Genomic DNA, 22,253 nt, shown 5'->3' with positions numbered 1-22,253 from the left:
TCAGCTGGGGTTTGAATTCCACTGCGTTGTGCTTGGTGGGATTCGCAATTGCTGGGAAAGACTGAGGGCAGGAGGAGAAGAGGGCAACAGAGGATGAGGTGGTTGGATACCATCACTGACTAAATGGATATGAGTTTGAGCAAACGCCAGGAGATAGCAAAGGTCAGGGAAGCCAGGCGTGCTGCAGTCCATGGGGTCACAAAGAGACTTGAATTAGTGACTGAACAATGACAACAACAACAACTGATCATGTTGAGCATTGGCAATCTCAATCTCAAAGCCAGGAATAGTTTCATTTTATTTTTTGCTTATTTTTTTTTTTTACAAATTTATTTTATTGAAGTATAGTTGATCTGAGGTTTCCTGGTGGCTCAGATGGTAAAGAATCCACCTGCCAATGCAGAAAACCAAGTTTTGATCCTTGGGTCCAGAAGATCTCTGGAGAAGTGAATGGCTACCCACCCGGTTTTCTTGCTTGGAGATTTCTGTGGACAGAAGAGTCCATGGGGTCACAAAGAGTCGGACAAGACTGAGCAGCTAACAGTTTCAACTTTAAATAGTCAATTTACAATATTGCTTTAATTTCTACTGTGCAGCAAAGTGATTCCATATATGTATATATATTTCATATTATTTTCTTTATTTTTAGCTTTTTACGGGAAAGAGAGTAAAAGAGACCCGAATAGGTGTGAGTCATGTTGTCTGTCTTTTGTGAGCAATAAGGATTGGTGGTTGGCATTTCACTGGATTAACTGGGTTAGCTTCTAGGAAAAAGCCAAAAAGGACACCAAGGAGGATCATCCATCAACCCCACACGGCTTTGCTTCCTTCGTTCAGCTCAGCTGCACTGTTGAAGGGCAGAAGAGAAGCTTGGGGTAAACCCCCGGGCCTGTGGGGGACCTGTCGTCCATCCCAGAAAAGCAGGGGTCCAGCCCCCATCCCTGACTTCTGTGGGTTTGCTGGCGACTTTCTGGTCTTGTGGGGTCATCACTGGTGTCGTGACAGCCACACACTGGCTTCACTTCCAACTGAAGTGTCGGGGTGTCCTGCTCACGTGCTGCCCTTGTGCAACATCCAGTTGGGGGTGTATAAGGGTGGAGTTCACACAGTCATGAAAAAGATAAGTGAGACATCTAAACTTCCTTTCTCAACTTTGCTTCAAGATACTTCTCTGCTGCACATCATTTTAACCCTTCTGATGGAATGAAAATGACTTTGGTTTTAGAAATTACTTTATCTTTGATATAGACCCAGATAACAGGTATAGAACACAGAGAGGAAACCTGGTCACAGCATGGGATATGAAGCATCTGTCCTGGACTTTTCAAAGTGTTTCTTTTCTGATTTCAGAAGTGAGATACTCTCATTTAAGTGTGCACTTTATATAAACTCATTATACAGAAGGTGAAAACTTTTCAAAGTTCTTGACAAACTCATTGGATGGAGAGCTTTTTGTATATTTTTATGGTTTGTGAGCCTGAGAAATATCCTTCTGACTTCTCAGCTTCTTGCATTGTTCTGGGTGAGACAGCTCGTGGGCTGTTGGGGGCAGATTCTGACCTGTGATGACCACATGGTGAATGCCCACATCACACCCATCTCAGGTGGTCTTGTTAACTGCCCAGAGCAGGAAAGGAAGGCTGCTGAAGGGGAGGGAGCATCTCTTTCTAATAGACAAGGATAGAATCACTTTCTCATTGGAGAAAAATTGTTTTCAGCTTTCTCCTGAGAACTGGTGTCTATCGACTGAAAACCAGGTTAAATTTGAAGGAAAAAAGTGTGCTGAGCCCTGCTGTATGAGACACTATGGCCTGCACTCCTCACCCACCCAGAGTCAAGAACCGTCCTCACTGTGGCTGAGGGAGGGGGAACACTAGACCGGCTTGGGTTGGGCATCAAGCCTGGTCAGCTAGGGCCACAGAGCCCTGCACGCCTACCCCCGCCTCCGTGCTAGGACCACAAACCAGAACTGCCTAGGTTACAACAGAGCTGCAGCCATCGGTTCCTTTAAAAAGTCATGTCACTGATGTTGTGTTGCAGGATGGCAGTTTTGCAGGATAAATGAAAATGCTGCCCCTTCCTTGTTTAAGATCAAAGTTGAAAAAGGAGAGTGGCTGTCTTTAAGGTCGATCAGGACGCCTCTCTGGAAAGGTACCGGGGATCTTTCATGTTGGCAGGAGTAGAGGACCAGGCTGGTGCCCCGGGGAGGACGCTCCCGTCCCGGGTCCAGCCGGCACCCTGGCAGCGGCTCCATCCTGAAGGCCTCCAGATTTTCCTAAATGGTGAAAAACCTAAAAGTTACATTTCAAAATCGTTTTTCTCCTAATTCTTTTTTATTGCCTTTTTATTGCCTCAGGAAAGCAGTAATACAAAGACCCTTTTACGTCTTTGGTTGAAAGCACAGAATCCAAGAAGGGCTTGTCTGGCTGGGTTCGTGGAGGGAAATCCTTCTCTGATCAGCATTCGTCCCACAGTGGAAGCCTGATTACAGCAGACAGGCCCATTCAGGCTAGCTTACAAACGCAAGAAAATGACTTTAAAATTGTGGCATATGAGCCAAACGCCTGGATTCTCACTCAGTTTCATTTATTATGCATTATAAAGAAATCTTTGTAGCTAAGGCCTCTATCATTTTCTTTCTCTTTTGTCCTGTAAAGTTGTTTTTAATTGTGCTAAGAAGCTCCACCCCTACAACCTGAATTTTATATATCAGCTTAATTTCAGCTTAATATCTATTATACCATATAATATATAATATATTAATATATAATATACTTAAATACTATATATATATAATGTATTGTTCAGCTGAATTTCAAACTTTCTGAAAGCTGCTGTGCTAGAAAGAAATTTGTAAAGAATTTGGAATCATTCAGAACAAGTGTGTGCTGTTTCCTTTCCATTCTTTCACTGGGGGGATGGTCTGCTCTCACAGTCCCTTCCATTGAGAGCCTAGGACCGGGCTTGCTCAGCAAGCAGTGGGATGCGATGAACTGGAGTGAGCAAGAGAATGATCCTGAACTTGTGCACAAATCCTAACTCTAATCCCATCACAAACTGCAGGGGCTCAGCCTCTATCCCCCTCCCGTCCTGAGACCTTGCCCTGCCCTCTGCAGGGTCTCAGGACCCTGACCAGCTGTACCAGCCTTATTTGGGAGCTTGGGAGACATGCAGGACCTTCGGTCCCCTGCCAACCTTCTAATTCGAAATTCAGGGGACAATGCGTGTTTCCACCAGTCTTTTGCTGATTCCGTGCTTAGTCGCTAAGTCGTATCTGACTCTTGGTGACCCCATGGACTATAGCGTGCCAGGCTCTTCTGTTCATGGGATTTCCCAGGCAAGAATACTGGAGTGGGTTGCCATTTACTCCTCTAGGGGATCTTCCCATGATTCCAATGCTCTTTCAAATCCGAAAGCCACTAAGCCGCCAATAACCAGCAGTGCTCTCCATGGCCCTGGGACCCCTTCTTCTCCATCCATCTTACCCCCAATGCTGGAGATACTCTTACTGGGCCTCTCACCTGTCTGTGTGTCTGTCTTCAGGACACATGGAGGTTGGAATGGCCTCTGGTCCCCCCAGGGATGCTGCAGGTCCAGCCATCATCCTCTCTTTCCACAGGAGACAGGAAGGGGGACTGTAGTTAGTGTGCTTCAGAGGGGACCAGGTGTGCATTTTGGGCCTGGACTCAGAAGATTGCTTTTATTAATAGCACATATAACTTGTGGTGATGACCAGAGCTGAGCAAGCCCTGAAGCACAGCCAGGAAGAGGGCAGGACCTCAAAGCTCCACAGGCACACAGACACCCAAGTGCTCTCAGTGCCTCGACCTGGGTCAGACCACAGCATCTATTCCCCTGTCAGGGGTGGCAGGTAGACCTCCCAGTGACCACCCAAAGCTCGAGTTAAGCAAGACGGGACTAACTGCACCTGGTCAATGGCCACCCTGACAAAGATGCCTGCCGCAGGCCAGTGCAGCACCTTGTGAAGCTTTATGGCATTTTGTATTGTGTGCATGTGTGCGTGTAAGTCATATGGTTGTGTGCAACTCCACGTCCTATAACCCGCTAGGCTCCTCTATCTGTGGAATTCCTGAGGCAAGAACGCTGGAGTGGGTAACCATTTTCTTCTCTGTGTCATTCCCCAAATCTGACATTGGTTCTTACTTTCAGGTAATTTCTGCTGAATTTGCCCCATTATAATCCACTCCTTTACTTCCTTTAGACCTATAGGCTTAAGACGTGGTGATCTGTATTCTCTTTTGTTTTGACAAACATGGTTTTAAAATAAATTTACTCCATAAAATAAGAGAACACAAAGTGATCAATATATGGTCAATAATGTGAAATTTATCCTTCAAATGGTACTTAATGTAAGAAATAGGCACAAAAGATTACTGCTTCCTGCGAAAGGGTGTATGGAATAATGTTCTGAGCCCTTGCATATGGAAGATGCTCTTCGTAGCTCCTTCATTTGTGATTGTTTGGCTGGGTGTAAAATTCTAGATTGGAGATACTTTTCTTTTGATTTTGAAATCACTGTTCTTTTATCTTCAAATGTTCAGTATTGTTGAAATGTCTAAAGCCATTCTGATTCCGTGTTCTACATGGAACAACAGACTGGTTCCAAATAGGAAAAGGAGGATGTCAAGGCTGTATATTGTCACTCTGCTTATTTAACTCATATGCAGAGTACATCATGAGAAACGCTGGGCTGGAAGAAGCTCAAGATGGAATCAAGACTGCGGGAGAAATATCAATAACCTCAGATATGCAGATGACACCACCCTTATGGCAGAAAGTAAAGAGGAACTAAAAAGCCTCTTGATGAAATTGAAAGAGGAGAGTGAAAAAGTTGGCTTAAAGCTCAACATCCAGAAAACTAAGATCATGGCATCTGGTCCCATCACTTCATGGGAAATAGATGGGGAAACAGTGGAAATAGTGTCAGACTTTACTTTTTTGGGCTCCAAAATCACTGCAGATGGTGACTGCAGCCATGAAATTAAAAGACGCTCACTCCTTGGAAGAAAAGTTATGACCAACCTAGACAGCATATTGAAAAGCAGAGATATTACTTTGCCAACAAAGTTCTGTCTAGTCAAGGCTATGGTTTTTCCAGTGGTCATGTATGGATGTGAGAGTTGGACTGTGAAGAAGGCTGAGCGCCAAAGAATTGAATCTTCTGAACTGTAGTATTGGAGAAGACTCTTGAGAGTCCCTTGGACTGCAAGGAGATCCAACCAGTCCGTTCTAAAGGAGATCAGCCCTGGGTGTTCTTTGGAAGGAATGATGTTAAAGCTGAAACTCCAGTACTTTGGCCACCTCATGCAAAGAGCTGACTCATTGGAAAAGACTCTGATGCTAGGAGGGATTTGGGGCAGGAGGAAAAGGGGATGACAGAGGATGAGACGGCTGCAAGGCATCACCGACTTGATAGATGTGAGTTTGAGTGAACTCTGGGAGATGGTGATGGACAGGGAGGCCTGGCATACTGCGATTCATGGGGTAGCAAAGAGTCGGACATGACTGAGCGACTGAACTGAACTGAACTGAATTAAAAAAATCTCTTCAAAGTTTAAAAAAAAAAGAAATAAGGAATCCTTCATTATACACACAGCTGACCCTTGAACAACACAGGTAGGGGTGAGGGGTGCCAAACTGCCCACAGATGAAAATCTGTGTATAACTTTACAGGTGACCCCAGAGTCTGTGGATTCAACCAGTCATGGACTGTGAGGTGCCACAGTGTGTAGTGAAACAATCCATTTATAAATGCTATGCTAAGTAGATTCAGTCGTGTCCGACTCTGTGCAACCCCATAGATGGCAGCCCACCAGGCTCTGCCATCCCTGAGATCCTCCAGGCAAGAACACTGGAGTGGGTTGCCATTTCCTTCTCCAATGCATGAAAGTGAAAAGTGAAAGTGAAGTCACTCAGTCGTGTCTGACTCTTCAAGACCCCATGGACTGTAGCCTACCAGGCTCCTCTGTCCATGGGATTTTCCAGGCAAGAGTGCTGGAGTGGGGTGCCATTGCCTTCTCCGCATTTATAAATGGACCCATGCAATTAAAACCTGTGTTGTTCAAGGATCAACTGATTATTATTATATATTCCTTATTCAATGATAGACTTAGGGAGTAAAATGATCCTCAGTTTAATTGTCTGTCATCCTTTTATTGTATTTTGGATGAGTTTGGCTATTATGGGGGAAAAAAAAAACATTAACAGAGAAAAGAATTATTTGCCATCAGTTCATAAAAAATCATTTTCTCCTAAGAGTGCCTATTTGAAATTTTATGTAAGTATTAGTAAGTAATACGTAATTAAATTAAAACAACATAGTAAAAGTAACCTAGGAACTAGAGAAAAAATACATCAACTCATTTCCACTTGGCAGGATGTCAAATGTCTGTAAAAGATACAAGGTAATTGGGCAGGAGAAGCCTGTGCGGTTGCTCCCCAAGCTGGCTGTGAGCATTCCTAGAGGAGTCCCATGGTACTCAGGTAGGAGCCCACCTGAGGGCCAGGGGAGCCGTCCAGGCTGGACCTGCCCCATCAGCCTTGCCAGTGTGGGTGGTTTTCTCCCTTTGGGCTGAAATCACATTTAAGCTTCTCTGCAGAGAGCAAGGCCCAGTCTTGGAGTGGGAGTGGAAGCAGCTGGTGTGTGTTTTGCTATTCAGTCATTAAGTCGTGTCTGACACTTTGCAACCCATGGACTGCAGCATGCCAGGCTTCCTTGTCCTTCACTATCTGCTGAAGTTTGCTCAAACTCAAGTCTATTGAGTTGGTGATGCCATCCAACCATCTCATCCTCTGTTACCCCTTTCTCCTCCTGCCTTCTATCTTTCCCAGCATCAGGGTCTTTTCCAATGAGTTGGTGCTTTGCATCAGGTGGCCTGGAGGAGAGGAGCCGCTTCACTAGACATCTGTGTGGTCCTGTTTTTACCACCCTCATCTTGGTGGGGTTGGGAGCTGAGTGTGGTCACAGCCTGGCACCGTGGGGTGATGTTCAAGGGTCAGCCTAACACCTGGGAGCCAGCTAGAAATGCAGACTCCCAGGCCCTGCCCCACCCCAGACCCCAGGATGACCACAGCTCACAGAGATCTGAGAGGTGGGGGCTGTGAGGACCTTAGCCTCTTTCAGCGTTCTTTCTGCCAAGTCTGAAGAAAAAACTCATGCATCACAGGAGAGCTCCGACTCTGCTCATCTGAGCGTCTACAGGCAGAAGCTGGAACTCAGGAGAAATATGATGCTCATTCATTGTCTTTGTTAGAAGGAATGTCTCGCTATTTCACTTTGCCTGAGTCTTTCTTCCCACTTTTTACAACCAGTTCTTGCTACCTGCTGATTCTGCAGAAGCAGAAGTTCTTCCCTTGGAGGGGTGGGGGCAAGTTCCAGCCCAGAACAAACCCTGGGAGAAGGTCATCCATCCTTCTCCCCATCCTGACCATACCCTGACGTTGTCTAAGAAAACTAGTTAGTGATAACTCACAGATCATCTCCCAAACAACTGGCTGAGTGGATCTTAAGCAGAGGAGCCTACCTCAGTGAGCGAGTGCATAGGCTGTACCAGTGCACCGGCTCCTGTGGGCAGCAGCCTTCCCACTCACGGCTATAAATACCCTGCCGGCCTCTCTGGGGTCCCAGGCCAGGGATGCGGGGCCGTTTCCTCTGCTGATCGCTCATTGTCTGGGGTCTGGCTGGGGGCCAGGGCGGAAGTCCTGCCAGGCTCGCTGCTTTTTCCGTGCACGCCGTCCACAGGGTAATGATTACTTCCTGGAGGCCTGAGGGGCCGGCCCTCACTTAGCCCAGAGCTCAGGCCCTGTGGTTGTGGACACATATTTCTACCAATGCAAATGAAACTAGAGGATTTTCCCCTCCGTGTGTGTCTGTCTCAGGTGAGGGGAGTCTTTCTGCTCTCCATCTGCCCCCGGTGAGAAGATAAGAAGGAGAGAAAAGCCGTCTCACTCGAGAATCCTTGCTCCCCGTGATGACAGGACACTCATTCTTAAGTGAGTTTTGCTCAGAATACTTCCCGTATCTAAACTAGGAGCAACTCCTTGGAAGTGGATGTCAGCCAGGGAAGCCTTCGACTTTTCACAATTATAATTGCCTCATTACCCTGGAGTGTCCACATTTTAGTGGTGAAAGAAAGGATGTTTGCCTTGGAAGACTTGTTGTCTCTGGAGATAAAAGCCGGGTGAGGAGTGTGGGTGTGAGAGGGAGCCGTAGTGGCCTTCAGAAGATGAAGTGTTAACGGCTGAGGATGGAGACCAGCTGCCTTCCAGCTTGCCAGGGTGGGGGTGGGGGGAGGAAATGGCTCGTGGCCCCAGGAGGGCGCAGGGGAGCCGTGGGGAGCAGGCCCTGCCAGGCGGCCCTGCAGGAAGTGGGGCCAACAGGGCTTCTCCAGCCGAGTTGGGAAATGCCTCTGGAGATTGTTGGACGTGATTGTGTAATCCCCGAGTTACGATGGTTCCTGAGCTCAGCCCTGTGCTGTGTGATCTAGGAGCGCGTCCTCTTGGGCTTCCAGAGGCCTCTGCCTACCCGGGTGCTCCAGGGGCCCTTGCTCCCAAGGGCAGCGGAAGAAGCAGGTCTGGAAAGCCACAGAATTCGGGTTTGGATTTCAGTTCTGCAGCTCGTGGCCTCTGCTGCCCTGGCTCCGTTTTCCAAACTCGGAGTTTAATCTTTGTAGCTGTAAAAGACCAGCTGCACAGAGACACTGTGGCCACTGGAGGTGACCGGGTGAGGGACATCTGAGCAGGGAGCAGGTTTGGCTGAGTGTGGAGTGGGAGCACCGCGGATACCATGCCCGAGACTGTCGGGCCGCGGTTGTGACCCTGCGGGTCTCATCCTCCTTGAAACTTCAGGAAACGGGGTGCCGAGGGGTTAGGTTGCAGAAGGACATAAAGCCAATAATATAAACATATAAGCTGAAAATAAAAGCTGGGACTCCTCCTACTGTGCCACTCTGTCTCATACTATAGGGAACAAGGATGGATCCTGAGTAGGCTCCTTAGAACACATCCTGTTTATTGAAACCATAGTTTTCAAAGCTCAGGTTCTCAGAAAGTCCATCAAACCTGGTCCAGGTGCACTTGCCCCTTATCCCCTGTTTGAAGCCTCTGCCCTGTTGGCGGGAGGCCGGCATCACTAAGTTAGGAGACTCACCAGCACATTTGCCTAGAGGCTGTCTCAAAAATTATCAAGACTTTTTGCAGTAAAGGGAAATATGTTAAATGTATTTTAGGTCTGCAGGCCATTTTCACCAATTTCTATTATTTTAAATCACTTATTCATTCAACAAACATGCATTAATGTCTGTGTTCTAGATGATGTACTGGCTGCTGTGAGTTTATTTTAAGGTGCTCTGTCTAGTGAGGGAAAAAGGTTTCAAGAAACCGCCCTTCAGGGAGATAAGCACCACATTGTAAATGATACAACTCTTTCAGAAAGATCGAATTTGGGGAAGTATTCAAAGTATGTGACATCCAAGCCAGGTCTTAGGTATTACAGGATGTGCAAAGACCTCATAGAAAAGCTGAAAATTCTAAAAAATTACTGAGTTATGCCTATAGAAAATCTCAATATCTAATCGATGTACAGTACTTCAAACTCATGACATTAATGAAAGTAGAATATTTAAATCATGAATGGAATGAAAATTGTGAGGACAAAGCAGAAATACACATTTTATATGTATTGCAAAAAATATATAATATTGCAAACATATTACCAGTAATTCTTCACTAGGAAATTAAACGAAAGAACAGCTTTTCCCCTTAGAAAATAATGTTTGTGTTTTGTACACCAGGAAAGGAGATGCCTGCAGATCTACAGACAGGAAAGGAAAGCGAGTCACGTGGTTCTGGGAGGACCAACTAGAAGGCCACAATGATGCTGCCTGCCTCACTTACATGTGTCCTTGTGAGATATTTCTACTTATTACCTGGCCTGAAAGCTTCTGGGCATCGTTTATACACCATATACACAAACTAAAGCAGTCTTTTCTTGACTTCAGAATGCCCCAGACAAGAGAGCATCCATCTCTGTTACATTTATAAATTGCTCTTCAAATAATTTTGCTTTTGAGAGCTATGTCCTGAGATAAGAAAAATTAAACAATATGAAATTGAGGGGTTTTTTGGTCGACACACTCTCTTTTTATATGTCAGTTAAATCTTAAATGTAACACACATTGGGATGGATCTGAACATCTAGGGGATATGTTGGTGTTGCTAATGTCTTTGAGATACTGGTTCTGGCTTTTGTTTGTATCACAAGGACATTAGAAGGAAAAATAATTCTTTGAGTTCTGAGCAAACCAGAGAGACGTGATTAATGGTGGCAGGAACCCTGCTCAACATGGGTTTGAGTCTGGATTTAAATACATGGCGGGGTGACTGTCACAGTGCCTCTGACGGTGCTTTAGCATCCTGATGTGTGAGCCAGTCCGCTGTGTTTGGTGGGCATGTGCTTGTAGGTGGGCTGGCCAGCCTTGCCCTGTTGGATTTGGTCACAGTGGGTTTGAGTGGGAGCTCTTCAAAATACCATAAAAAGAAACCCCAACCTTCTCTTTCTTAGCCATGACCTGTCAGACTGCTGATTATCTTAACCCACTAGATGTGGGGCTTTCTTTGAATGACTTAATTTTCCAACCTGTGTAATTTATAAGTCTACTACTATAAATAAATCTTTTTCCTGATCTTTTCATGCAGATGCTCTATTTTTCTTCTTATATATCAATAATGACATTTCTTTTAAAGTCCTTAAACTGTTCTGGTGGCAGACATTAATTACAACCAGTGACTGTAATTTGATTTCATAAAGCCAACACAATCAAGTCATCAAAAATAAAAAGTTTTGAAAGATATTCTTGACTATCAGTAAGGTGAATATTCTTAGCACTCAGAAAGTGTGATTTTTGTTAAAGAGGCATGCTAACAAACTCCCAGTAAGATGTTGTCTTTCTGAATGTAACAGTATTATCTTAAGAGTAAAAAAAATTACTGGCTTTACTATAATCGAACACATAAACTAACAGTTGATATTCATAATGAACACCATCCACTTTATCTCTTATTAACAAAAGAAGCAGCTCTTTATATAGTTGTTTGAACTAATCATGAAGTAAGTAAAGTTTCTGAGAGCATACAAACAATAGATTTTAAATCAAAAATGTTTATTGTAAAAAAGAACCTTGAAAACTGTTTTTTTTTTTTAAAAAAAGAAATGTAAATTTCACAAGTCTTCAGGTTGTTTATAGGCATTGGCTATAGACAACTTTTCACTTTCATACAAAACTCATTCAATCATATAAAAATAAACACAAATTTACATGGACTCATCAACTATACAGTTAACTAAAAAGACAGCTAGAAGGGGTGCAGTTGTGGATTGCATTTGTTGTATGCATTTAAAGTTGTTTAAGTACATCACAGAGTTTCTAAAAATCCTTTGTTGCACTTATTCCCATCTTTAGTTGATTTTAGAAAATCATTAAAAATCTTTTAAAACATAAGACATGGAGTATGCACCAGGAATGTTCAAAATAGTCTTTCCCGACTCCCAAAGGCACATACTATTTATTGGCCAAAAAAGAAGAAAAAAACACTTTTAATACATTCTCTTGTGTTTTTCCTTCTTGTTCTTTCTCTTTCCTTCTCCCTCTCTCCCTCAAAAACAAAGTTTAAAGTACGACAGGTAACAAAGTAGGCTTCAGTTCAAGGATGGTGACCAGACATGACACATGTAATAAAGTGAACTTGGAATACTTTATAAGGCACCTGAGATAGTGTCTGGCAGATTCTTGTCCTATAGGAAAATCTATTACAAATCCCGTACAAGGCAACACTGTTCTTTTCAGTTGAAATGCTTTGGCAGCAACGTAAATCTTTGCATTCTTTCTTAGTAAGGAAAGATGCAATGTGCTTTTTGCTTCATCTCAGAAGAGCAAGATTCTTGTCTTTTATCCTCTCCATCTAACGGTCAGTAAATATACGGTCATTTTAAATTTCACATGGAAAGGATTAATCTGATGCACATGGAATCCCCTGCCCTGGCAGCTGTGTGTGTGTGTGTGTGTGTGTGTGTCTATACATATTATTCGGGTTTGTCAGCACAAGACAAAATGCCTTAGGACTTTTACTTGTCGCTCAGAGGTGGAGGGACAAGTAAAATGCGTGACAAGTGAACAAGAAAGGCGTCTGCACGAGTAACAGGGGCTGTGTCACTAGTGCGCCGCACAGCAGCCAGACTCCTCGTGCTTGTGCAGGAGGGACATCCGCGAGAAGGTTTTGGAGCAACTCTTGCACTGGTATTTCTTGACGTCCGAGTGCGTCTGCAGGTGAGCCCTCAGATTGGACCTGTCTGCGAAGGCCCTGCTGCAGTGAGAGCAGGAAAAAGGCTTCTCCCCTGGGGGGTGGGGCGGGGTGGGGAGAAAGAAAAATGGTCAGTGTTTTTAGAGGAAATGCAGATCCAGGAGAGGCTTACGAGCAATCTTCACACTTTGCCAAAAGCATGAGAAGGAGCAAAACTTGATTCAAATCCCCCTTAATCGATATTTGTTTCAATGTCTGGCCCTTTAAGACAAATGTGAAAGTTGCACTTAAAAAAAAAATCAAATTTAAAAAATTAAAAACATATATAATTGCTGCTGCCAGTCCTGCAGAAATAATTCCTGTCGTCCTAGGACTTGGCTTGTTCAAGCTCTCTTCTTCGGCAGGTGCAGCTAACGGCCAGCTCCTCCCCAGGTTTCCCAACAGTTCCCCTTTTCCCTCCTTCTGTATTATGACTAAGCCTGGGTGAGTGCCCCCGCTCCTGGCAGGGTGATTTTGTGCTAGGAATAGAAAACTCAGCAGCAAAAACAAAACAAAAGCAAACAACGGAAAGCAAATTCAGCTCTCACTATCCAACTTGCTGTGGGTGAGAGACAGCACAGCAAGAATTAGCTAACAAAAACCCAAGAACCAAAAACTTCATCGGTCTGTCTGCCTACTCAATTGATTGGGAGAACAACATCTGTATTTGCTAATCATTGGGAGACATTTAACTGAACACACGTCCAAGCACATCTCTCCTGATTTGCTAACTGATCTTTGAGACCAAACCTCCTGAATCTAACTTTCCAAAGTCTAAATGCTGTTTGCAGTCTCGGGAGCAGAGGCTGTTAGCAAGCAGTGGAGCCCTTTGTGCTCTGACGACTTTTTGAGTCTCAGGAAGTAGCTGAAACCGAACATACATCATCAAAAGTACTGTGTCACCACTTAAGGCAAATCGGACAGCCAGCCCAGAGCTTGCTTCTGCTGGACGGCGACACCCTAACTATGTGTTTCTCTTACCAGTGTGAGTTCTGATGTGTCCTTGCAGTAACCAGGGTCTGGAGAACGCCTTGCCGCAGATCTTGCAGACACAAGGTAAGGTGTGCGTCCGAATGTGCATCTTGAGGGCGCCCAGGCTCACGTATTCCTTGTCACAGTACTTACAGCTGAAGGATTTCCTGGACTGGGCGTCACAGTGCAGCTGCTTGTGTTTGCCCAGCCCTGAGAAGGTCGAATAGGTTTTATTGCATAAATTGCACTGAAACTTTTCAGCTTCGATGGCGTGGGGGTCTGAAAGCTTGGACTGTAGCCTTTCTTCTTCGTCGCTAATGGGGCTCTCAGAGCCGCTGTGGTCCTTGGATGAGGTGTCGGACGGAGGAGGGGGACTCACGCGCCCCAAGGATGCAGGGTATCCGGACAGAGGGGAGAGGCCGGCGGGCAGCGGGGCGTGGAAAGGAGAGGCGGTGGTCCACACGGCGATGGGGCTGTAGGCTCCCGACCTGAGGACCTCCGGCTGCGGGATGACAGGCACGGGGTAGCCCTCATAGAGACACGGGGAGATAATCACTGCGGAGAGAGGAGAGGAGCGGGGCGTGAGACAGAGGGCACCGTGAAAGCGCAGAGAAGAGCCAGGCTGCACGCGCAGGGAACGAGGAGACAGACACCCCAGGAGCAGGCAGGCGCTGGGAGGACATAAGTTTTCCGCCGCTGCTGCTCGCGGTCACTGCGCTTAAGGCTCATTTGCGCACCCCCCCACTCCCTGGCCCCGCATACGAGCGAGTGTGGGGGGCTGGCCCAGCCCTGCGACCAGCGAGCGCAGGGGGAAACCTACCCACTTCCTAAAGATACAGAAAAGTTCTCTTCCATCTTATGCGTGGGCTGCTTGCTTGGCTCACGCCGGTAAGTACAAGGATTGGCGTAAATCAAGCCGCTTTCTGGAGGAAAGGAGCCTTATTACATGAAAAAGGCAATAATTCAACGTTCACGCACTGCCTCACCCAGCCTCCACGTCCTCATTATGCAAGTATGTACACGCTGCGGAACGTGACGTCGCAAGAGCCCAGGGAAGTTCTCCTCGCCAGCTAAGAGTGTGGAAGTTTTGAATTAAACCCGAGCCCTAACGATCTGAGGAAGGACCGCTCTTTCGGGAGCAGACAGCCTGGGTGTCCTGCTCTTTAGTATCAAAGTCGAGCGGCGGCACACCCCTATCGTTACCTATTTACAGACTGAGATGCGGACATCTGGCCCTCCCTTACCTGTGTGTGTGTCCAGCTCGCTGTAGTTGGGCTTCTTGGAGGCGTTGAAATGCTTCTTGACCAGGAAGGAGCGCGGCATCCTGGCGGCGGCGCGGGGCGCGGAGCGCTGGGCGCGGGGCGCGCGGTCCTACAGCATCACTGCCCCGCAGGTGCGCGCGCGGCGCCGCCAGGTCGCGGGCTCCTCGCGGACTGAGCCCGCGGTGGCGGCGGGGAGGCCTTTTTTTCCTCTCTTTCGCGAGAAGGGTCCAATCACAGCCGAGAGGTTCAGATTTCAGCTCCTCCCTCTGGGCCAGCTGTGAGCAGAGGAGGAATCTGTTGTCAGACTAAATTATTCTGGTTCAAAATGGGCTGTGCCCCGGGCTTTCAGTGGAGAGGAAAAAAGTGCTTCAGTCTTTTCGGGAGAGGTCGTTTTCCTTCCTGAGCGCAGAGCCGGGCGTCCTTGCTCCGGGCGCGCTGGGTCCGCCGGCCGGGCCTGGCTTTCAGGTGCGGGTTCCGCGCCGGCTGGGAAGGCTGGGCTCTGGGCTCCCGGAGCCTCGCGGCTTTGGAGAGCTTTGGCGCGCACAGGGACAGAGCAATTCACTCCTGGCTTTTGAAAAAGGAAGGTAGCGGCGAGGACAAAGCCCCAGTGAGTGAGCCGCGGGCCTGCAAGGGGGCAGCCCGGGTCGAGACCCGCCCGCTTCGCGCGCTGGGGATGCGCTTCGTGTCCCGGCGGCTGGGGGTGGGGGGGCGCTTCCTCGGGAAATAAAGCGGTCGTGTCACTTGTTAACGTCGGGGCTTGAAAGAAGCGCTTTGTGGCCCCCGAAGGACCCACGTCCAGGGAGAAGCGGGTCCCCCAGGATGAGAGGGAAGGATGAACTAAGGTTCCTGTCGTGGGAATCTGGAACGCTCTCCCAGAGGCCTCTGAGAAGCGCTTCTATCTTTTCATGCATCACTAGGTGGTTTTTTTTTTTTTTTAATGGAAAAAAGCGTGAATGGGCCGTTAGAGACAATAGTTTCAAACATTTATTTGCTTTCTGTGGTGCTGTTTTTTTCAGTATAAAGTCACCGCATCATCTCTCTGCCACTCTCCTGTGTGGCGTTTTTAAGGAAAGGGTGCCTCCTCTGTAGCGCTTGGTTAAGTTTCTATACTAGCCGGGCAACTAGCAGAAACACCTTGATTTTGTGTACGGTATTGAGTCTAAAAATACACTAGAGTGGCTGGTTGTAAAAATGACATTTCAACCATGTTTTCAAGCATCTCTTCTCCTTTCCACCTCTTGCTTAAAGATTAAGGAAAGAACAAATTAGCCATCAGACCACCCTACCCTTGATTCAAACAGGTGCTGGGAGGAAAAAAAAAAAAAAACAAAAAACAAGTGGAAAAATAACAGTTGGAAGTCAAGACTTGCAAGAGGAAGGCGCATGTCTGGCACATAACTTCTTAATCTTGCGGTGAGGCGGCAGGGAGGGCGGGGCCCCAGCTGCCTCGCTATTGTGGAAGATCCCTTTACCTTCCTCCCAACAGTCACTGGTTCAAACACCAGAGAAAGGAATTTAGATGAACCTTTATGTTGAAAGAAGCAGTTTTCATGGGTGCCAGGAAAATATGAATATGCATCAGAGTCCTCCACAAACTGTGAACTGCAGGATAAACCCAGAGCAACTTTCTGAACTTCTGTTTTGTGAGGGAGTGGCTACTCACTCCAGTATTCTTGCCTGGAGAATTCCATGCACAGAGGAGCCTGGCAGGCTACAATCCATGGGGTGGGTTTCAAAGAGTTGGATTCGACTGAGAGACTAGCACTTTCATTTCAGATTGGCCAGTTTATTGGGACAGGAGCTCTTCTCGCCCCTCCCAGCCCGTTTCCTGCAGGAGGCACTTTCTCAGGGACGCGACCCCCTTGAGAAAACCCAGATGCCAATGCACTGACTTCCTCCTTCAGCTCCACCCAGAGTCTGCTCAGCACAGTGAGGGGGCTGGAGGCATTCTGGTGTTTGTTTGTTGGTTGATAATTACGGCACAGGATGACCTGCTTAAGTGTGTATGTGAACAATCTGCTCTAAGAGTTGAACAGTATTTCACTCAAGGGAAAACCCTTGAATCTGGGTTACAGATGCCTCATCACGTGGACATCGGGCAGAGTCCGGACGTGTTCCCGCGCCTGCCGGGCGGCAAGGGTGTCAGGAGCCTGTCTGAGGCGTGTTCTCGCACAGGTCTGCCAGGCCCGTGTGAGGTCCGCTCTGCTGCAGGAAGGGCCAGCTCCAGGTGAGTCAGGGCACAGGTGCCCCACTGAGACACCCTGGGGCTGGTGAGGATGGCAGGATGGAGGGGACCATTGGGACACCCCCCCTGCAAGAAGACCCACTTCAGGGATTCTGCTCAGACCTGTGGAAGTTCCTCTCCTGTGGGCCAGAAACTGGCCCAGTCACTGCCCAGGACAGAGCCCTGCATGGAGACATGGACCCCTGGCTTCCACGTGTCATTGGGGCAGTGACTGCCCAGGACAGAGCCCTGCATGGAGGCATGGACCCCTGGCTTACACATGATACTGGGGCAGTCACTGCCCAGCACAGAGCCCTGCATGGAGGCATGGACCCCTGGCTTCCACGTGTCACTGGGGCAGTGACTGCCCAGGACAGAGCCCTGCATGGAGGCAAGGACCCCTGGCTTACAAGTGTCATGGGGGCAGCACACTCCCAACCTGGGTCTTGTTCTGCAAGAAACCAGTCCTGGGCTGATGGCTCAGGTGGCCAGGAACAGTGAGGAAGGACACTTGTCCTGAGATGTTACTGACTCGCAGCCCAGCCAGGGAGCAGCTGGGGGCGCAGGTGTGCCCTCCTGACAAGGGACAAAGTGGGGACAGGCTCAGCCCACTGTGGGGCAGAGACGTGAGGGGTGGGTGGATGGTCCGAGGGCAGTGTCCGGGCTCCCTGGCCCTGACTCCCCAGAGAACCTCGGTTCTCCTGGAGGAAGTGGGGCTCTAACAATAACCGCCCTGTGGCTGAGTCCCACTGGCAGGAGTGCCTCGCCTTACCTGTGATCTGTGGGGAGGCCCACATCACCTGGTTCCTTATTCATCACGAAGTTTATTAGGCAGGACCTGGTGTGGCCTATGGAGAAGGCAATGGCACCCCACTCCAGTACTTTAGCCTGGAAAATCCCATGGACGGAGGAGCCTGGTAGGCTGCAGTCCATGGGGTCGCTAAGAGTCGGACACGACTGAGCGACTTCACTTTCACTTTTCACTTTCATGCATTGGAGGAGGAAATGGCAACCCACTCCAGTGTTCTTGCCTGGAGAATCCCAGGGACGGCGGGGCCTGGTGGGCTGCCGTCTATGGGGTCACACAGAGTTGGACACGACTGAAGCGACTTAGCAGCAGCAGTAGCAGGTGTGGCCTAGCAGGCAGTCTCTCCTTTGCTGTTTTCTGAAGAAGCTGATGGAGAAGACTTGTAGACAACTCTGTGACCTCGTGGGGGGCCAGCCCTTCCCCACGGCTCCCTGTACCACTGGGGTTTCTCCAGACCCAGGCTTTTCTGTGAAAGACATATTCTCGCCTTGCCAACTCGGGGAATAAAGTAAATGCATGAGGTTTGGGAGCGCATCTCAGGTTTGTGTACTTTGCAGGAAGATTTGTGTGCAGGTAGGTCCTCAGGTATGGGAGCAGCAGTACAGATACTGAGCTAAGGAAACGGAATGATTCCAGCGCAGAAGAAGCCACAGCTCAGCCAAGGCAGAGAACCAGCTCCTGAGACCATGGCGTCTTTTCCGACTTCAGTTTGGGCCATTACCCTGGTGTGGGCGGGGGTGGGATTACCTCTGTTCAAAGACATGCAGTCACAGAATGTCGCTGGTTTCACTGTGATATACAGAGAATATTAGAGCGTGCAGCTAACTTCTTAACTGTTTAGACAGTAACAAAGTGGTCGTGATACTGAACTTTGAAGTTTGAATGACAAGCATGTGAGCGGCCTCATGGTGTTGTGTGTGTCTGTGTTTGTACACAGATGTATGTGTATGTGTTGTTCTAACTCACGATGGAACTCAGCTTCAGGTAAAGTCAACCAGCCCCTGAAAGAGAAATAAATGTTTCCTTGGGTTCCTGGGTGTCTCTGTCTGTAAATTATGTTCGGTACTCTTCCTTTATTTCTTTTATGGTGATTTGGGGACAAATATTTCCCAAGGCAGAAGGGAGACAATCAGAGTGTGTGTCGGGTTCTGCTAAGATGCTCTGAGCTTCGTGACAAACAGGGTCCCTTTCCTCCAGGGACGTGGATGGAACTTAGGTACACATGTGTGTCTGCTCAGGGACATCAGCGTGAGCCTATGTGTGTGCACGTGTGCAAGGGAGAACCGGGGTAAGGAACCATGGGGAAGCATGCTGTCTGTGAACTCTGTCCTGTGTGGTATGTTGGTGTTCGTCCTTCCTGGGTGTCCAGGGCCTTCAATGCCAGTCTCCCAGCCACAGGTTCTGTGTGTGTCCATCTTGCTCTGATGCTGTGGTCAGGAGACACCACAAATGCTGTACATTTGATACCAAACAGAAAATCTTGCTGAGCGTGGGGGCAGCGTGAGATGCATTTTGTGTTGAATCCCTTGGATTCTGAGCCTCATTTCCAGCTAAGGTTTTCTAGTCCCTCTTGCCTCTGGCGGCTGCCCCGCAGTTACTGTGTCATTCAAGGTCAGACATCCGGGCCCCCAATGTCCTCTTTGTACTTGTGGACTCTTCAGTTAGAGGAACAGGAAAGACTGCAGAGAGTGGGTGTTTGTCCTCCGCTCCGCTGCTCCGGGATATGTGGGTGCACAGCGACCCCTGCTGGTAAGTGCCTGCTTTCCTTTCCAGACTCTAGCAAGGCCTGTCACCTCCCGATGGTGGGCCAACCGTCTGCGATGGTGGACCGTCTGCACACCCAGGACAGGAACTTGACCTCATTTTGTAATTGCCCCAATTTCAGGAGACTGTTATTTAAACCCTGACTTTTTTTAAACTCTGTTCTGAATTAACGATGGCTTACTTGGTTTGTAGAAACACAGGTGGTGTTTGATGCTAAGTCACTTCAGTCGTATCCGACTCTGTGCGACCCCATAGATGGCAGCCCACCAGGCTCCCCCATCCCTGGGATTCTCCAGGCAAGAACACTGGAGTGGGTTGCCATTTCCTTCTCCAATGCATGAAAGTGAAAAGTGAAAGTGAAGTTGCTCAGTCGTGTCCAACCCTCAGTGACCCCATGGACTGCAGCCTTCCAGGCTCCTCCGTCCATGGGATTTTCCAGGTTTACAGATGTGTTATATCCCTTACATGTCTGTGAGCAGGGTGATCGTGGTTGATCTGGGCTATCATGAGGAAACCTCGTATTGGGACTGGGAACTGAGTGTGGGAGGGGCTGAAGCACGGGAACTGGGGGTCTGAGGCCAAGAAGGTGAGGTGTGGCCCTGCCCAGGTGTGGATCTCCTCAACCTCACTGGGATTAGATCTGACACTGCTGGTCTCCAGATAAGGCAAGCACAGGTGTCTCCACGGTGCCAGGAGCCAGGCCACCTTATGCTGGGATGTGATTCATCTGCAGACCCTCCTCCAAAGCCTTTAAAGGCATCACAATAGAAAGAATGATCCTCAACTTCAGAACTCCTGTACATTTAGCATCCTGTCCTCCTCTGTCCTCCCTCGCCCAGGAGGGGGTCCAGCCCAATGCCTCTGTGAGGATGCCACCTGCATGGTTAATTTCAGTTACCTCCTCTCCTCCTGCACATCAGATGTCCCGGCGCTATGCAGAGATTGCAGGAAACAGCAGGTGCCACTGAGATGGCAATCGTGCCTCCACCCAGGAGAGACCCTCACTTGTGGAAAGAGAGGGCAGAGGGACTTGGGTTCTGAGTGTGAAGGAGGACTTGGACCCCACACACCCCAGCGGAACAGCCTTTGTGTAAGGGGCAGCTTACAGGACAAGGAGTACAGCTCAATCTGGTCTTCCCAGACTCCAGTTTTTGGTTTGCTCTTTATGATCACTGGCAGGGAGATGCCCCTGAACACTGAGCTGTTTTGGGGGAGCACTTCAAACAGCCTGGTCTGGCTCATGAGTAGGTTATACTCATGGATATCATGACATGTGAGGATGAGGCTGTCTCCGAGGTGGGGACATAGTCCCTATGTCCTAACACCTGCCAAAGCACGGGACAAACCTGTGTTCTCATGGGACTGGCCATGTGGGTGGTGACAGGCTCCCCAGCCCCACCCAGTCCCTCCTGCAGACACCTACAACCGTGCTGACCCCCTGGTACAACACAAACATCCCGCAGTTCTTAAGAAGATGATGACGTATATTTGTCCAGTTACACTAAGGAAGAGAAAGGAAACAGGTTCCTGGTAGCCATGACCTTTAAACATGTAGGCTGAGGCCAGGTCCCTGATTCTGGAGGGCTCAGAGTCAGCTGTCCCTGTTGTCTCCACGACATGGATCAAAGCCGTGCTGTGTCAGAATGGAGACTCTGTGCTGGCGAGTGTCACCCCTGAGCCCAGGGAAGCCCCAACTTGACGCTACAATGTTGAAAGTCAACATGGATGATGCCCCAGGATTAAGCAATGGAGGAAAGTGGGTAGGTGCCCTGTGAGGAAGGCTCCCTAAATGCAGGCCCCTGGGGGCCCCTCTCTAGAGAAACCTGCTGGGAGGAGGCAGGGCTGGACCCCTCCACACAGGGGTGGAAGCCCAGTGACTGCAGGGCCCTATAGGAAGTTTAGTGCACTGCCCACTTGATTCCAACCAGTTTGGAAGCCAGTCCTATATGCAGAGGACGAGATGGGTGGATGGCATCACTAACTCAATGAACATGAGTTTGAACAAACTCCAGGAGATGGTAAGGCACAGGGAAACCTGGCATTCTGCAGTCCACATGGCTGCAAAAAGTCGGACACGACCGAATGACTGAACAACAACCTATGTGCTGTTTATTCTTTTTTAAGGATAGGATTGTGCTGCTTTTTTCCCTTTGTACTTGGAATCAGTTCAGTTCAGTTCAGTTGCTCCATTGTGTCCGACTCATTGTGACCCCATGGACTGCAGCATGCCAGGCCTTCCTGTCCATCACCAACTCCCGGAGTTTACTCAAACTCATATCCATTGAGTTGGTGATGCCATCCAAGCGTCTCATCCTCTGTTGTCCCCTTCTCCTCCCACCTTCAATCTTTCCCAGCATCAGAGTCTTTTCCAATAAGTCAGTTCTTTGCATCAGGTGGCCAAAGTATTGGAGCTTCAGCTTCAGCATCAGTCCTTCCAATGAATATTCAGGACTGATTTCCTTTAGAATGGACTGGTTGGATCTCCTTGCAGTCCAAGGGACTCTCAAGAGTCTTTTCCAACACCAAGTTCAAAAGCATCAATTCTTTGGCACTCAGCTTTCTTTATAGTCCAACTCTCACATCCATACAGGACTCCTGGAAAAACCATAGCTTTGACTAGATGGACCTTTGTTGGCAAAGTAATGTCTCTGCTTTTTAATGTGCTGTCTAGGTTGGTCATAACTTTTCTTCCAAGGAGCAAGCATCTTTTAATTTCATGTCTGCAGTCACCATCTGCAGTGATTTTTGAGCCCCCCAAATAAAGTCTGTTATTGTTTCCACTGTTTCCCTATCTATTTGCCATGAAGTGATGGGACAAGATGCCATGATCTGAGTTTTCTTAATGTTGAGTTTTAAGTTAACTTTT

At 48.2% G+C, this 22,253-nt stretch overlaps 1 protein-coding gene across 1 annotated transcript; it reads right to left on the bottom strand.

Moving 5' to 3' along the window:
• Positions 1–11,159: 11,159 nt before the first annotated feature.
• On the bottom strand, positions 11,160–14,777 carry SNAI2 (snail family transcriptional repressor 2). Its single transcript, XM_006063421.4, has 3 exons — positions 14,574–14,777; positions 13,339–13,884; positions 11,160–12,412 (listed from the first exon to the last, which is right to left on the bottom strand). Exons 1-3 carry the CDS (start codon positions 14,650–14,652, stop codon positions 12,231–12,233), a joined length of 807 nt encoding a protein of 268 aa, XP_006063483.1. The 5' UTR covers positions 14,653–14,777; the 3' UTR covers positions 11,160–12,230.
• Positions 14,778–22,253: the final 7,476 nt, after the last annotated feature.

Source organism: Bubalus bubalis, chromosome 15 (genome assembly GCF_019923935.1).
Source record: "Bubalus bubalis isolate 160015118507 breed Murrah chromosome 15, NDDB_SH_1, whole genome shotgun sequence".
Classification (NCBI taxonomy): domain Eukaryota; kingdom Metazoa; phylum Chordata; class Mammalia; order Artiodactyla; family Bovidae; genus Bubalus; species Bubalus bubalis.
Note: the sequence above shows the minus strand (reverse complement) of the source record. Positions and strands in the feature narration are given on the sequence as shown.